At 38.7% G+C, this 16,522-nt stretch overlaps 1 protein-coding gene across 2 annotated transcripts in view; it reads right to left on the bottom strand.

Moving 5' to 3' along the window:
• The window catches only part of LOC110532305 (plexin A3), a 134,520-nt gene that overhangs the window by 101,562 nt on the left and 16,436 nt on the right, over window positions 1-16,522 (bottom strand). For both annotated transcript variants that reach the window (XM_036988238.1, XM_036988239.1), the window contains exon 3: window positions 9,311-9,493. In XM_036988238.1, coding sequence (XP_036844133.1) covers window positions 9,311-9,493 — 183 coding nt within the window. The remainder of the gene's footprint in view (window positions 1-9,310; window positions 9,494-16,522) is intronic.

The following is a 16,522-nucleotide window of genomic DNA, read 5'->3' as shown; positions in this document are numbered from 1 at the left end:
GATTCTGAGGATCTAAGGGCTCAGACAAACCAATAGAGTACTTAGCAACTCTGAACGGAATTTGCAAACCGAGTGCGCAACGATTTTACAAGTAGAATCGGGTGAAATGTCGGCAGTCAGACGTCTATAGTGGGTGGTCCCTAAAACACAGCACTCTGAACGATCGGCAGACAAACGCTAGATCCATATTCGGTGCGATGTGTGCGAGCCTTAAAACCTGTCCCTTGGAAAGGCTGAGTGCTTAGCTATGTCAATGACTCACCAACCATATGTTTGTGAGACAATGCTTGAATGGCTCGACAACCTTGACAAGGTCAATGAACAGCAGCACAAGCGCAGGAAATATTTCTTAGCCATAAGAACATTTTCCAAACAGAATGAAAAGCATCAAAAGTGAAAATGTACAGCTTGGCAGAAAACAGCGCCTTTCCACACAAGAACGACATGACAGAGATGTGGTAGGAAAAACGCTTGAGAACACTCCCATTCATGTGATACAGAGTGGACACTTCAGCAACACTCCCCTTAAAACAACACATGGAGAACAATGGACCCTGCTCTCCAGACACAACATCACTCAGCCTTGTTCTGGACCGGGGGATTTACAGCAAACAGATTTCCCCATGATCAAACCTGTCGTGGGCCGGGAAGGCTCGTAAATCTAGGCCCTGGCCTGCTCCACAGACCATTCACCCAACACTGATTTATACTGAAGAATTAGCTCCCATACCAATTTGAGGCTGACGCCAGATGCAGGGTGAATGGAACAGGAGACATTGGGATGCAGACCATGTCATTTAGATTAACACCTGACCTGCTTTACTCGTCTACTGCTGTAGATATAAACTGTTATAAGTCCTCTTTAGGATGGTGGGCTCTGCTTGAACATCCTATGGATTGCCAGTGCTGTAAAATGTTGAAGCTCTATAATATACTGTAGTAAATGTCTTCGCTTATGGCAGTATTTCTTATTGAGTGCCAGCTATTCAATATTTCCAGTATCATAAAAAGCCAACATCAAAAACAAACCATTGCTTGGCATCTAATATTAAAACAACGTATTCAATATTGAAAACTGTTGAAGAAACTTGATTCTTGTCGCATTAATTCCCTATGGAAGACCAGACAAGATGACTAGCATTCGGAAAAATAGGCCAGTTTATTCACACACACACTCAATCGCCTGCGCTCGCACACACACACACACACACACACACACACACCAGCAGTGGCACCACACCAACATAAGCAATAAAATATACCTGAGAACCTTGGTCTCATACACAGCCTGTTGCTTACTCACAGACTATGTAATCCAGAAAGGCCTTTTTCTCTTTCAGCAGTAATCTATTTCTCAGCCTCCTCCACAGTGGTGATGGGAATATGAGGTGTACTTGGACAAAATGAAAGAGAGGCAATGATGCAACCAACCACTGCTGCATTAATGACACTCTATTGTCTACATTTCAATACTTTTTTCAAACTGTTGATTACATTACAGTTGTTTCAGCTGAATGCATCTTGCTCAGTGTCACAGTGTAAGTATCCAATAGTGTGCAATAGAATTAGCAGAATCCCAAACAAATACACAGCTGTTCATTACCTACACAAGAGTACAGGTGCAAAATCAAATCAATCGGATGCAATCATCGTTCATTCATAATTATAACTTTACAGTAATTCTTGCCTGAAAGTATCATCTTACAAATCAATACAAATACGTTAAAAGCAGTGCTCAGTTCGGTTCTCGCCACTTAAAATATTTCATATTTTCATAATAGCCTATTCTCAGTTACCGTAGATCTAATGTTGGTTCCTCATTCCTACAGATGTCATTGTATCCCAGTGAAAGCCATTGGTAGGCAGCCGGAAACAGGAAGTACTGGGGCTCATGGGTGATTTCCACATGGCTCCAGAAAGCAGCTTGTGTTCTCTATTCTTTTGCCAAAACAAACAAGCCATTCCGAGAGGAAATATGGTGCAATTATACAGCCTCCTCCTTCATTCTCTAGCTCCCGGTTATGGCAGGTAGTCTAACACTTCACACTGACATACAACAAGCTATCTCTCAAAGCAGCATTTCACTGGCATAAAAAAAAACATAACATCCACAGGATGAAACGTGCAATATCCACTTTCTGCTAACCTTTTACTGCAGTGGGCTAAATCAGGGTCACACAGAGGGTTTCTTGGTAGTCTTAAACAAATCTACTGTGAAACAAAAGTACACCTCACACACATGGTTATGGGCTTTAAAAAAGAAGACACCTGTGACATGTCCGATATAGAGTTGAAATGTATTATTATTTTGAGTTTGCATCCCAATGTTACACTTTATATTCATCACAGAAGACTGAAATACAACAAAACTGTTTAACATAGAAACACCAGATTCTCTGCCTTTAAAAAATACATAATGTTGATTAATTATGAAAAATATTAATAACATTCCACCCATAAGGCCACTATGTCAATTGACTGCAGGAAAGGGCTACAGGGCAATTCCACCACTTTTCAACATCATTTTCATCATCATCTCCAGCACAATACCAGTGTCTACATATGTGAAAATGGAGCATTTCTACATTTTGTAGAATTAAAAAATATATAATTAAATAATTAAAAAGTTAAGTTTCTTGCTCCCCATGAGCAAGGAACTTAAAAACAGTGATTTTAAAACACTATGAGATTTGCAGTGTATTGTGGAGCAAGATAATACCCTCCCCTCTGGCTAGAAACTATTTGCAGGTTTGGAAATCACTGTTTTTCATACTTTTTAATCCTACCCTGTGATGTCACAGAGAAGCATTTTTTAGGAACTTTCTTCTTCTCTTTTTAACCACAGATCATAGAAATGCCCCATTTTCAAATTTGTAGACACTGGTATGGTGCTGGAGATAATGAATATGAGGTTGAAAAGTGGCAGATTTGCCCTTTAACTAGAACTGTGATGCAACCTATCTATTCGGTTTCTTTGAGGAAAATACAGTGAGCTTAACACCAAAGCAGCCAGTGGCTGGTGGGAATAAGCCTTTTTAGATTGTGTGAAAATGTTACTTCCCTGCCCGGGCTTGGCCTCTGCAGTCTCGTGCTTTTTCTTTCGCAATAATACATTGTCATGCGCCCCTAAAACATGATTCACTCACAAATTCAAACCTCAACCCACTAAAATTGTGTGTTTGCAAATAATGGAGTTACAGTTTTTTAATACACCTAATTAATTCATGACGATGATCTATCTGCATTTAAGACAAGTGTATTAAAGTGGCAAAAAAGCAGCATCTTTAAAAACTTGAAATGGGAAAATGTGCAGAGAGATGATCATAAATGTCTCGCTTTATTATTATTAAGCAGATAAACATATTAGGTACAGAATCCTCTTGACAGACACTGTCATCAGTATGGGCTAAATGCTGCAAACTCTGTTTGTAGGCATAGCCTTGTGACCCAGTCATTTTAGCAACAAGCAAGCAGATGGAGGTAGGGAATATATTGAAACATGCATCAACAGGAGACCTCATAAATAACTGAAATAGAAAACAAAACACGAGACTACTCTCCAAGGAGAAGAGATACTAACTAAACCCGTGCTTTTCAGTGTGTATGTGAGCACAGTTTAATTTCTCATCTGGGAATAGGATGGCAAGAATACAGAACTGGGGTGTAATTAATTTTCTCTATGAAGCATTATAATTACTGTGTCGAGTGAAAAGTAGCAAAGTCAGCCTCTACATCCTGCCCAACATCTCGTCTAACATTAGATGCTCACTGTCAACTGCAAGTAAATCCTGTAAAAATAAACACAACAGACCTCCCATTTAACATACACAACAAGGACGAGGGACTGTGGCATTTATAATAGAATGATTATTGATTCCAATAAAAACATGATCTTACGTTTGAACTATAAAGATTTCTTCTCATCCAATCTCAAGCTATTATGTCAAATGCAGAGCACAGACTAAATGAATTGATGCTCAAAGATAGAAGGATAGATTTGACCCAAAGGAAAACTAGAGGAGGGATGAGAGATATTGGAGTTGGCTGGGCAGGAAAGTAAGAGGATCATTTCTCAGAAGCACCATTTGGAATACTGTTATTGTTCTAGGCAGTGGGTACAGAGGGCAGAGTGAGTCATGGGGTGTTTTTTATTTTAACGTATCATTGTGGGGGTAGACCATGATTCTCTCTGGTAGGGTGCAAAACTACATTCTCCTGTCCACAAAAACAATGGAGGGTGACTGAAATAGCATCATACAGTAGGTATCCCTCTCCCAGTCATCGTCACATTTAGTGGAGGTATCATTATGTCATTAAGTCCAAAATGAATTCAAAATCAGTGGTCACCAACCGGTCGATGGATCATTTCTGTACAAAAGATAACTATGAAGGCTAAAGACTTGCACTCCTTTTTTAGTTAGTGGTAGGTACACATGATTCAGAAGCCCTACGCACCAGGTAGGCAAAATGTTACCATTTTGAACCATTTAATTTGCAGCTCATCGTGTCTATTTTAATATCGAGGAGTATTTCACTTTCTCTGGTTACAAGAGCAACATGAATTTGTGCTTGAGGCAGATGTGGTGCAACTCGAGTTTCGCCATCAGGTGGAAGATGGTGTCCCATCTCTCTGGTCAGTCTCACCAGAAGGAAAGGAAGGAGAGAGCATGGACCGTGAGAGGTGGACCCTCTGCTGCTCTCTCCCTCAATCCGCTGAGACTAATGCCGTGTTTAAAACAACTGGGAACTCAGAAATCTCAGACATCAGTGCGTTCAAGACAACTGGGGGGAAAAAAGGTCAAGTCATGGCGTCAGTGAACAACAAGTTAGAAAGTCAGAGCTCTAGAAAGATGCCCGAGTTTTCAAGATGGAAGGCCATTAAAAACGAGATCCAACTGGGGAAAATCGTTTTGAATGGTCATCCAACTTGAAAACTCAGGCATCTTTCTAGAGCTCCGACCTGAAGTTCACTGACGTCATGACTTGACCTCGTTTTTTCCGAGGTCCCATTTGTCTTGAAAGCACCATGACCATCAGATGCAGGTATCGTCAGTTCAGTAAAATAAAAAAGCAAATTATTATCAAATCAGCTGTACCTTGTAAGTGCTACACCAACTGATCTATTTTGTTATCAAAGCTCAAGTTTTGGAATATAATATAGACTGAGAAGAACAATATTGGCAGGCCATGCATATAGCCAACATTCTGTAATGATGTATTCGGCCCCTCATTCCTACAGAACTGTGTTTATTAGGTTAATGTTACATTTTTTAAGTATTGTTTTAAAATAAATCTGAGCAGTAGATCTTGGTTTGCCTTTTGACATCAAAAGTGATCTTGACTCAGAAAAGGTTGGTGACCACTATTCTAGATGGTATTTCAATAAGTATTTTTACAGTTAGACAGTTATGAAAGCACAAAATCCATTTTTTAAATTAATCCTAGACGTCACTGGTTAGTGATTATAATAGAGGTTGACTGATTATGATTTTTCAACGCCGATACCGATACTGATTATTGGAGGACCAAAAAAAAGACGACACCGATTAATCAGACGATTATTTGTATTTATTTGTAATAATGACAATTACAACAATATTGAATGAACACTTATTTTAACTTAATATAATACATCAATAAAATCAATTTAGCCTCAAATAAATAATGAAACATGTTCAATTTGGTTTAAATAATGCAAAAACAAAGTGTTGGAGAAGAAAGTAAAAGTGCAATATGTGCTATGTAAGAAAGCTAACGTTTCAGTTCCTTGCTCAGAACATGAGAACATATGAAAGCTGGTGGTTCCTTTTAACATGAGTCTTCAATATTCCCAGGTAAGAAGTTTTAGGTTGTAGTTATTATAGGAATTATAGGATTATTTCTCTCTATACCATTTGTATTTCATATACCTTTGACTATTGGATGTTCTTATATGCACTTTAGTATTTTGCCAGTGTAACAGTATAGCTTCCGTCCCTCTCCTTGCTCCTCCCTTGTCTTGAACCAGCAACACAACAACAGCCATCATCAAAGCAGCGTTACCCATGCAGAGCAAGGGGAACAACTACTAGAAGGCTCAGAGCGAGTGACGTTTGAAACGCTATTAGCGTGTGCTAACTAGCTAGCCATTTCACTTCGGTTACACCAGCCTCATCTCGGGAGTTGATAGGCTTGAAGTCATAAACAGCGCAATGCTTGACGCACAACGAAGAGCTGCTGGCAAAACGCACTAAAGTGCTGTTTGAATGAATGTTTATGCGCCTGCTTCTGCCTACCACCGCTCAGTCAGATACTTAGATACTTGTATGCTCAGTCAGATTATATGCAACGCAGGACACGCTAGATAATATCTAGTAATATCATCAACCATGTGTAGTTAACTAGTGATTATGATTGATTGTTTTTTATAAGATAAGTTTAATGCTATCTAGCAACTTACCTTGGCTTACTGCATTCGCGTAACAGGCAGTCTCCTTGTGGAGTGCAACGAGAGAGAGGCAGGTCGTCATTGCGTTGGACTAGTTAACTGTAATGTTGCAAGAGTGGTTCCCAGGAGCTGACAAGGTGAAAATCTGTCGTTCTGCCCCTGAACAAGGCAGTTAACCCACCGTTCCTAGGCCGTCATTGAAAATAAGAATGTGTTCTTAACTGACTTGCCTAGTTAAACAAAGGTATAAAAATATTAATAATAAAAATAATTACCAAAAAAAAAATCGGCAAATCGGCGCCCAAAAATACCGATTTCCGATTGTTATGAAAACTTGAAATTGGCCCTAATTTAGCGGCCATTCCAATTAATCGGTCGACCTCTAATCACCATGCACTCTTCTACCACTCCGTTTCCCTGCCAGTCTGAGGTTCACATACTGATTACAAACCACAGATCCACATGAGGGGATGTGATCAAAAATTGCCATACATACGTGTATATCAATCAAAAAGGCTATAATGCATAACACATAGAACTACAATGAATTCAATAGACTAATAATAATTATCCATCTATAGAGTTTATGTCATTAGTCAAGACCCACTAAGGTTTTTCTTTTTCAGAAATGAAGTGCAACTGGGGCAGAGATTTCCTCAAATAAAAGTATAATTTTTGACGTGGCGTTGAATATAAACTACCCAGCATTTAAACCCAGTGGGTCTCACTGCTGATGATCTTCATCTATTTTAAATGACAGAGCAGCGATGATAACACAAAATAAATCCATGCAGAAGAAGGAGGAGGCTGGGCATGTACTACCGCCAACTCAAGTCAGAAAGGCCATATCTATACAACACAAAGTCCCAAACTAGAGAAACATCATTGATTTTCATAAAGCTTTTATATACTCAACTGACAAAAGACCTCCATGGCTTCCACTAGCAAAGTCATGGAATAGTCGGTCCTGTTTTTGACAGAACAAGCATTCTACATCAAGCTACATCAAGCCTGGTATTGACAAATTAGATGGAAAGCTACTGAGCATGCAGTGGACTATATTGCCACTCCTATATGTCATATCTTGAATCTGAGTCTGGAGAAAAAAAATTGTCCTCAGACCTGGAAGGAAGCCAAAGTAATTCCACGACCAAGAATGGTAAAGCACCCTTTACTGGTTCTAACAACTGACCATTCAGCTTATTGACTCTTAGCAAAAAAATGTGTTTGACCAGATACAATGCTATTTCTCTGTAAACAAATTGACAACAGACGATCAGCATGCTTATAGAGAAAGGCAATCAACATGTACTGCACTGACAGAAACTAATGATCATTGGTTGAAAGAAATCGATAACAAAAAGATGACTGATGATTGTGGGAGGTGTATTGTTAGATTTCAGTGCAGCCTTTGATATGATAAGCTGTTATTGAAAAAACATATGTGTTATGGCTTATGTGTTACCTCTGCCATATAGTGTATTCAAGAGCTATCTATCTAACAGAACAGAGAAGGTTTTCTTTAATGGACACTTCTCTAATGTTAAACATGTAAAGTGTGGTGTACTGCAGGGGAGCTCTCTTGGTCCTCGATTTAACATTATACATGTCAGCAACCACAGCTGGTGAAATCACTGCAACCATAAACAAAGAGTTGCAGTCAGATTTAGAATGGGTGGCCAGTAATAAACTAGTCCTGATCATCTCTAAATCTAAAATAATTATACTTGGTACAAATAATTTCCTAAGTTCTAGACTTCAGCTGAATATTATAATGAATAACCTGGTAGAGGAGACTAAATTACTTGGTGTTCCCTTGGATTGTAAACTGTCATGGTCAAATCATATTGATTTAATGAATGTAAAATGGGGAGAGGTCTGTCCTTGATAAAGAGATGCTCTGCTTTTTTGACACCACACTCCACAAAGCAAGTCCTACAGGCTCTAGTTTTATATTATCTTGATTATTGCCCAGGCATATGGTCAGGTGCTGCAAAGAAGGACCTAGAAAAACACCAGCTGGCCAAGAAAAGAGTGGATCGTCTTACTCCACTGTAATCAGAGGGCTAATATCAATACTATGTATGCCAGTCTCTCTTGGGGATAGACTGACTGCATCGCTTCTTGTTTTTATAAGAAACATTCATGTGTTGAAAATTCCAAATTGTTTGCATAGTCAACTTGCACACAACACTGACACACACACTTATCCCACCAGACATGCTACCAGGGGTCTTTTCACAGTCTGCAAATCCAGAACCAATTCAAGGAAACGTACAGTATTATCGAGCCATGATTGCATTTAACTCCCTTCCATCTCCTATTGTTCAAGTGAACAGCAACCTGACTTTAAAAAACAGATAAAGCAACACCTCGCAGCACAACGCCTCACTAGATATTTGGTGTGTATGTACTGACAGATGCTACAGAATGTAAATCTAACATATGAAAATGTTCCTGATAAATGGTCAGGATAAATGTAGGCCTAGAATAGTAGGCCTCTCTGCGTTTTTTCTCTCTCTGTGTTTTACATGTATGCAGTTCTGTCCTTAAGCTGTTCTTGTCTATTAATGTTCTGTATTATGTCATATTTCATGTTTTGTGTGGACCCCAGGAAGAGTAGCTGCTGCTATCACAACAGCTAATGGAGATCCTAATAAAATACCCCTAAAAAATACCAATGTGCTACAAATATTTAATCACATTCAAAAATAAATCAGACAAAACGGTTGGTGTTTGGTGAAATCCCATCTCTGCCTCCAACACCAGAGCTTCCCCAGGCCTTCACCTTTTAAGCATTCATGTAAAGGATTCTAACACAGCTACCGGGGGAATAATTGATCGGCCCAAATCAACAGAAAGAATCAGAATTTCTCTCTTTACCTTTTTGAGGTGTCCGCTGCGGGTTCCCACAAACACCACTGAGTGGTCTCCATAGGTGTAGGCTGCTACTGCTCCCATGCCATCTACGCGGTCGTCATACAGAGGGGTCCCCTCTATCACCCGTAGACCCCCCAAAGGCTGGTTCAACACCAGCCCACAGAAATCATCTCCAATCTGCTTTGGCTGCAAAACAAAACAAGAAGGGGACAATGTTCAGAATGTATCAAGGTATTGGATCAAATGTAGCCTATTTACTAATAAACAAAACGGTAATAGATTTTGGGAGCTTTCACTACACACCTCTAGGGGTACACAAAGGAAAATGACAATGCAATTTATTATAAAGATAAGAAATTTAATAAGAAATACCCCTCTGAGCACAGGTGACATTTGTGGCATGTTAAATAGAGATATTTATTTTTGTTCCGAAAGCTACACACTGGGCACAGACTTGTTCAACATCTAGTTTTGATTGACATTTGGTGGTCAACTAACGATAATTCAACGTGAAATCAACCAACAAATGTAACGTTTGGTGAAAAATATAATGTTGATTCAACCATTTTTTGCCCAGTGGGCCATGTCAGTCTGAAACATGCCGGTGTGGGAGGAGCAAACGGTTGTTGATGAGTCTTTATGAAGGATAAATATATCAAACACGGCCTGTGCCAGACTCTGGCACACACGCTCTCATTAAGAGGTCAAGGGCTATCGCTGTGCATGAGAAGGGGCTGATAATGCAGATGAAGCAGGCCATAATTTATCAAAAAGACCCGATTTGCATCAGCTATGGGGAGCCCTGTTCCTCCTAATAAAAACATCCCCGGCAATCCTAAAGGGATCCAGGTCAGCTACTGATGCTTGTTGTTCTCCTCTCCATCTGCCTTGCTCTGCCCTAAAAACTAACGAGGTGGGTTTGGATGGGGGTGGAGTGCCCTCAGACATTATAAATGTACAGTACAGTTATGGGAGCAGCTCATCAACTGTTCCTGATTTCAATCCTTGAGACAGGTACCCTAATAAGATGCATTATTTGAAATACCCTGTTGTATTTAAATGGGTCACAACTTAACTGCATGTTTTATGAGATCCCTCAGGAAGCTGCGAGACAAATAAATGATACTGTAATACAGTGTTATGACTGGAGTCAGCTTCATTTGACATAACCTTCTAAAGATAACATTTTCAGAATTTTTTATCCCAGATAAAGTTACTGTAACATACATTTTTCAATTTTTCAAACATTGTATAGATCAGCAGGGATTTTTCATTCTGCAAAAAAAAAATCTGGATGGTAAAAATACCAAAATAGTCGTCATAGCGTCATAAAGGTGGAGAGTTGTTAAAATATCATAGGCCTAGAACGGGTTCGCAAGCCTATTAAGGCCAGGAACCAAACCCTAATAGGTTTTTTTTTCTTCTCTTAATCATATCATAATCAACTTTTACCAGTTGAATGTAGACACACAACAAAAATAGTATTACAATCAAGGGTTGGAACTGTTTCAGGGAACATTTTTTGAGGAACAGAACCCGAACCGAAAACAAAAGTGATCTATACTGTTCCGGAACAGAACCGTTATACTAAAAGCATGGGAACCGGTTAATAACATTCCTTTACATTTCGGGCCTTTTTTTCCAGTCCCACAGAAATCGTAACAAAGCGCCTATGCAAAGCCCCAACTCCGTCACTAAGCAACATATTACTGCATCTGCCTTCCAGCTGGAAATCTTTGCCAGTGGGTGTGCGTAGGCTACCTGCCCCTCCCCTCCCCTCTGAAGCATAGGTTACTGTAGCCTACTGATGATGCCACAACCATAATTCAGAAATTAGGGAGCTATTTAATTAGAGAAGAAGGGATTTACTTTTTCAATGCTAGTTAAGGATACTATAGTTATCACGTTTTACATTGGATTTATTAACTACAATCAGGTAAGGTATCCTATTGGCAGGTAGCCTAGTGGTTAGAGCGTTGGACTAGTAATCGAAAGGTTGCAAGATTGAATCCCCGGAAAAAAAGAAAGAAAGAAATGATCTCACTCCAATAAATTTTTATAGAAAGTTAGCAAAAATAGATAAGATCTTGCTACCATGGAAAGGAAAATACCTGTCTATTTGTGGAAAAATCACCCTGAGTAACTCTTTAGTCATATCACAGTTGACCTATTTGCTTATGGTTTTGCCTACACCTTCTTTTTAAATTATATGAACATAAAATATTACATTTTATTTGGAACGGCAAGCCAGATAAAATTAAAAGGGCCTATTTATATAACGAATATGAATTCGGAAGGCAGAAATGATTAAATATTAAAGCATTAGACCTCTCACTAAAGGCATCAGTCATACAAAAGTTATACTTAAATCCAAACTGGTTCTCTAGTAAATTGGTAAGAATGTCTCATCCTATGTTCAAGAAGGTCCGTTTTCCCTTTATTCAGATTACACCGGCCAACTTTCGATTGTTTGAAAAGGAAATAATCTCCAAAATATCTTTATTTTTTAAACAATCCTTAGAAAGTTGGTTGCAATTTCAGTTTAATCAACCTGAAAAGACAGAACAAATAATACAACAAATATTGTGGTTAAATTCAAATATACTAATTGATTTTTAAAAAAAGGTATTTTTCGAAGAAATTTTTAAAAAAGGTATAATTTTTGTGAATGATATCATAAATAGGATTGGTGGAGTTATGTCACACATGCAGCTAACACAGACATATGGAAATGTGTGCTCTACCCAAAATTACAACCAATTAATTGCAGCACTACCACAAAAATGGAAGAGGCAAGTAGAAGGGGGAAAAAGTAAGGAACTTGTATGTCGGCCCAGTATTAAAGAACATAAATGGTTAAAGAAAAGTGTGATAAATAAAAACATATACCAATTTCATTTAAGGACCAAAAAACTGACAGCTGTGCCATATAAATAGCAAAATAGTTGGGAAGAGATTTTCGATGTACCCATTCCATGGCACATGGTTTATGAATTGATACGCAAAACAACGCCGGACGCAAAACTTCTAATGTTTCAATTTAAATTACTATACAAAATTCTTGCAACTAATAGAATGTTATATATATGGGGGATACAATCTTCCCAGCTCTGCAGATTCTGCTGTGAGGAGGCAGAATCATTTATTTTGGTATTGTCCATATGTAGCTCGTTTTTGGTCACAGGTCCAGGAATGGCTGAAGAATTGCAACATTTGCCTAGAACTAACGCTGCAGATAGCAAAACTGGGTAATTTGAAAAGCCATCAATCAATAATATAATATTTTTTTTAGCAAAAATGTTTATTTTAAAATTACAATCTGTAGAAGCTATGAGAATAGAAAGGTTCAATTTGTTTTTGAAGCATCACAGCACAGTTGAAAAATATATGGCAAATAGAAATCCAAAATGGATGATGTTGAGAGATAGATGGGAGAGGTTGAATGGAGCTGAAGGGTGGGACTAATAGCAAGATAAAACATGTAGAACATACGGGGTCTGTAAAATTTATATATGTTCAGAACATTTGTGAAATCGCACAGATACAAATAGAAATCAAACTGGATGGACATCAGAAAAAGTGGAAGGACAAAAAAACAAACAAAAAAGAACTATTGTAAAATAGGCTGTGTATGTAAAATGTGTATAAGATGTATAAATTGAAGGTAAAAGCCGAAGTGTTTATTAGTTTACTCCAATTGGGAGATCGGTGGTAGGGTTAGCGGGGAATAATAATAAAGGTATATTATTTTTTAAAGTATGTATGTCTATATAGGTATGTGTATGTACAGTGCCTTGTGAAAGTATTCGGCCCCCTTGAACTTTGGGACCTTTGGCCACATTTCAGGCTTCAAACATAAAGATATAAAACTGTATTTTTTTGTGACGAATCAACAACAAGTGGGACACAATCATGAAGTGGAATGACATTTATTGGATATTTCTAACTTTTTTAACAAATCAAAAACTGAAAAATTGGGCGTGCAAAATTATTCAGCCCCTTTACTTTCAGTGCAGCAAACTCTCTCCAGAAGTTCAGTGAGGATCTCTGAATGATCCAATGTTGACCTAAATGACTAATGATGATAAATACAATCCACCTGTGTGTAATCAAGTCTCCGTATAAATGCACCTGCACTGTGATAGTCTCAGAGGTCCGTTAAAAGCGCAGAGAGCATCATGAAGAACAAGGAACACACCAGGCAGGTCTGAGATACTGTTGTGAAGAAGTTTAAAGCCGGATTTGGATACAAAAAGATTTCCCAAGCTTTAAACATCCCAAGGAGCACTGTGCAAGCGATAATATTGAAATGGAAGGAGTATCAGACCACTGCAAATCTACCAAGACCTGGCCGTCCCTCTAAACTTTCAGCTCATGCAAGGAGAAGACTGATCAGAGATGCAGCCAAGAGGCCCATGATCACTCTGGATGAACTGCAGAGATCTACAGCTGAGGTGGGAGACTCTGTCCATAGGACAACAATCAGTCGTATATTGCACAAATCTGGCCTCTATGGAAGAGTGGCAAGAAGAAAGCCATTTCTTAAAGATATCCATAAAAAGTGTCGTTTAAAGTTTGCCACAAGCCACCTGGGAGACACACCAAACATGTGGAAGAAGGTGCTCTGGTCAGATGAAACCAAAATTGAACTTTTTGGCAACAATGCAAAACGTTATGTTTGGCGTAAAAGCAACACATCTGAACACACCATCCCCACTGTCAAACATGGTGGTGGCAGCATCATGGTTGGGCCTGCTTTTCTTCAGCAGGGACAGGGAAGATGGTTCAAATTGATGGGAAGATGGATGGAGCCAAATACAGGACCATTCTGGAAGAAAACCTGATGGAGTCTGCAAAAGACCTGAGACTGGGACGGAGATTTGTCTTCCAACAAGACAATGATCCAAAACATAAAGCAAAATCTACAATGGAATGGTTCAAAAATAAACATATCCAGGTGTTAGAATGGCCAAGTCAAAGTCCAGACCTGAATCCAATCGAGAATCTGTGGAAAGAACTGAAAACTGCTGTTCACAAATGCTCTCCATCCAACCTCACTGAGCTCGAGCTGTTTTGCAAGGAGGAATGGGAAAAAATTTCAGTCTCTCGATGTGCAAAACTGATAGAGACATACCCCAAGCGACTTACAGCTGTAATCGCAGCAAAAGGTGGCGCTACAAAGTATTAACTTAAGGGGGCTGAATAATTTTGCACGCCCAATTTTTCAGTTTTTGAAATATCCAATAAATGTCGTTCCACTTCATGATTGTGTCCCACTTGTTGTTGATTCTTCACAAAAAAATACAGTTTTATATCTTTATGTTTGAAGCCTGAAATGTGACAAAAGGTCGCAAAGTTCAAGGGGGCCGCAAGGCACTGTATATATGAGTATATGTATGCATGCGTGTATGGATATATATATTTACCAAAAAAAGCTGACAAGTTAAAAATCTGTCATCCTGCCCCTGAACAAGGCAGTTACACCCACTGTTCCTAGGCCGTCATTGAAAATAAGAATTTGTTCTTAACTGACTTGCCCAGTTAAATAAAGGTTAAAAATATTTTTTTTATTATAGTGATGCTCTACACACACAATCTTGTTAGCTAGCTAGCTAGTTAGCTAACATATGTTCTGGTCCAAAGTAGAGGTCGACCAATTATGATTTTTCAACGCCGATACCGATACCGATTATTGGAGGACAGAAAAAGCCTATACCGATTAATCGGCCGATTTTTTTACATTTATTTGTAATAATGACAATTACAACAATTACAAGAAACACTTATTTTAACTTAATATTATACATCAATAAAATCAATTTAGCCTCAAATAAATAATGAAACATGTTCAATTTGGTTTAAATAATGCAAAAACAAAGTGTTGGAGAAGAAAGTAAAAGTGCAATATGTGCCATGTAAGAAAGCTAACGTTTAAGTTCCTTGCTCAGAACATGAGATCATATGAAAGCTGGATGTTCCTTTTAACACAAGTCTTCAATATTCCCAGATAAGACATTTTAGGTTGTAGTTATTATAGGAATTATAGGACTATTTCTCTCTATACCATTTGTATTTCATATACCTTTGACTATTGGATGTTCTTATTGGCACTTTAGTATTGCCAGTGTAACAGTATAGCTTCCGTACCTCTCCTCACTCCTACCTGGGCTCGAACCAGGAACACAACGACAACAGCCACCCTCGAAGCAGCATTACCCATGCAGAGCAAGGGGAACAACTACTCAAAGTCTCAGAGCGAGTGACGTTTGAAACGCTATTAGCGCGCACCCTGCTAACTAGCTAGCCATTTTACATCACATCGTTACACCAGCCTAATCTCGGGAGTTGATAGGCTTGAAGTCATAAACAGCAGAGCTGCTGGCAAAACGCACAAAAGTGCTGTTTTAATGAATGCTTATGAGCCTGCTGGTGCTTACCATCGCTCAGTCTGACTGCTCTATCAAATCATAGACTTAATTACAACATAATAACACACAGAAATGCGAGCCTTAGGTCATTAATATGGTCAAATCCAGAAACTATCATCTCGAAAACAAGACGTTTATTCTTTCAGTGAAATACGGAACCGTTACGTATTTTATCTACCGGGTGGCATCCATCAGTCTAAATATTCTTGTTACATTGCACAACCTTCAATGTTATGTCATAATTACGTAAAATTTTGGCAAATTAGTTTGCAATGAGCCAGGCGGCCCAAACTGTTGCATATACCCTGACTCTGCGTGCAATGAATGCAAGAGAAGTGACACAATTTCACCTGGTTAATATTGCCTGCAAACCTGGATTTCCTTTAGCTAAATATGCAGGTTTAAAAATATAAACTTCTGTGTATTGATTTTAAGAAAGGCATTTGGTGTTTATGGTTAGGTACACGTTGGAGCAACGACAGTCCTTTTTCGCGAATGCGCACTGCATCGATTATATTCAATGCAGGACACGCAAGATAAACTAGTAATATCATCAACCATGTGTAGTTATAACTAGTGATTATGATTGATTAAGTTTGATGCTAGCTAGCAACTTACCTTGGCTTCTTACTGCATTCGCGTAACAGGCGGTCTCCTCGTGAGGCAGGTGGTTAGAGCGTTGGACTAGTTAACCGTAAGGTTGCAAGATTGAATCCCTGAGCTGACAAGGCAGTTAACCCACCGTTCCTAGGCCGTCATTGAAAATAAGAATGTGTTCTTAACTTAC

This window comes from Oncorhynchus mykiss, chromosome 9 (genome assembly GCF_013265735.2).
Source record: "Oncorhynchus mykiss isolate Arlee chromosome 9, USDA_OmykA_1.1, whole genome shotgun sequence".
Classification (NCBI taxonomy): Eukaryota; Metazoa; Chordata; class Actinopteri; order Salmoniformes; family Salmonidae; genus Oncorhynchus; species Oncorhynchus mykiss.
This window is presented reverse-complemented; position numbering and strand designations above follow the sequence as displayed.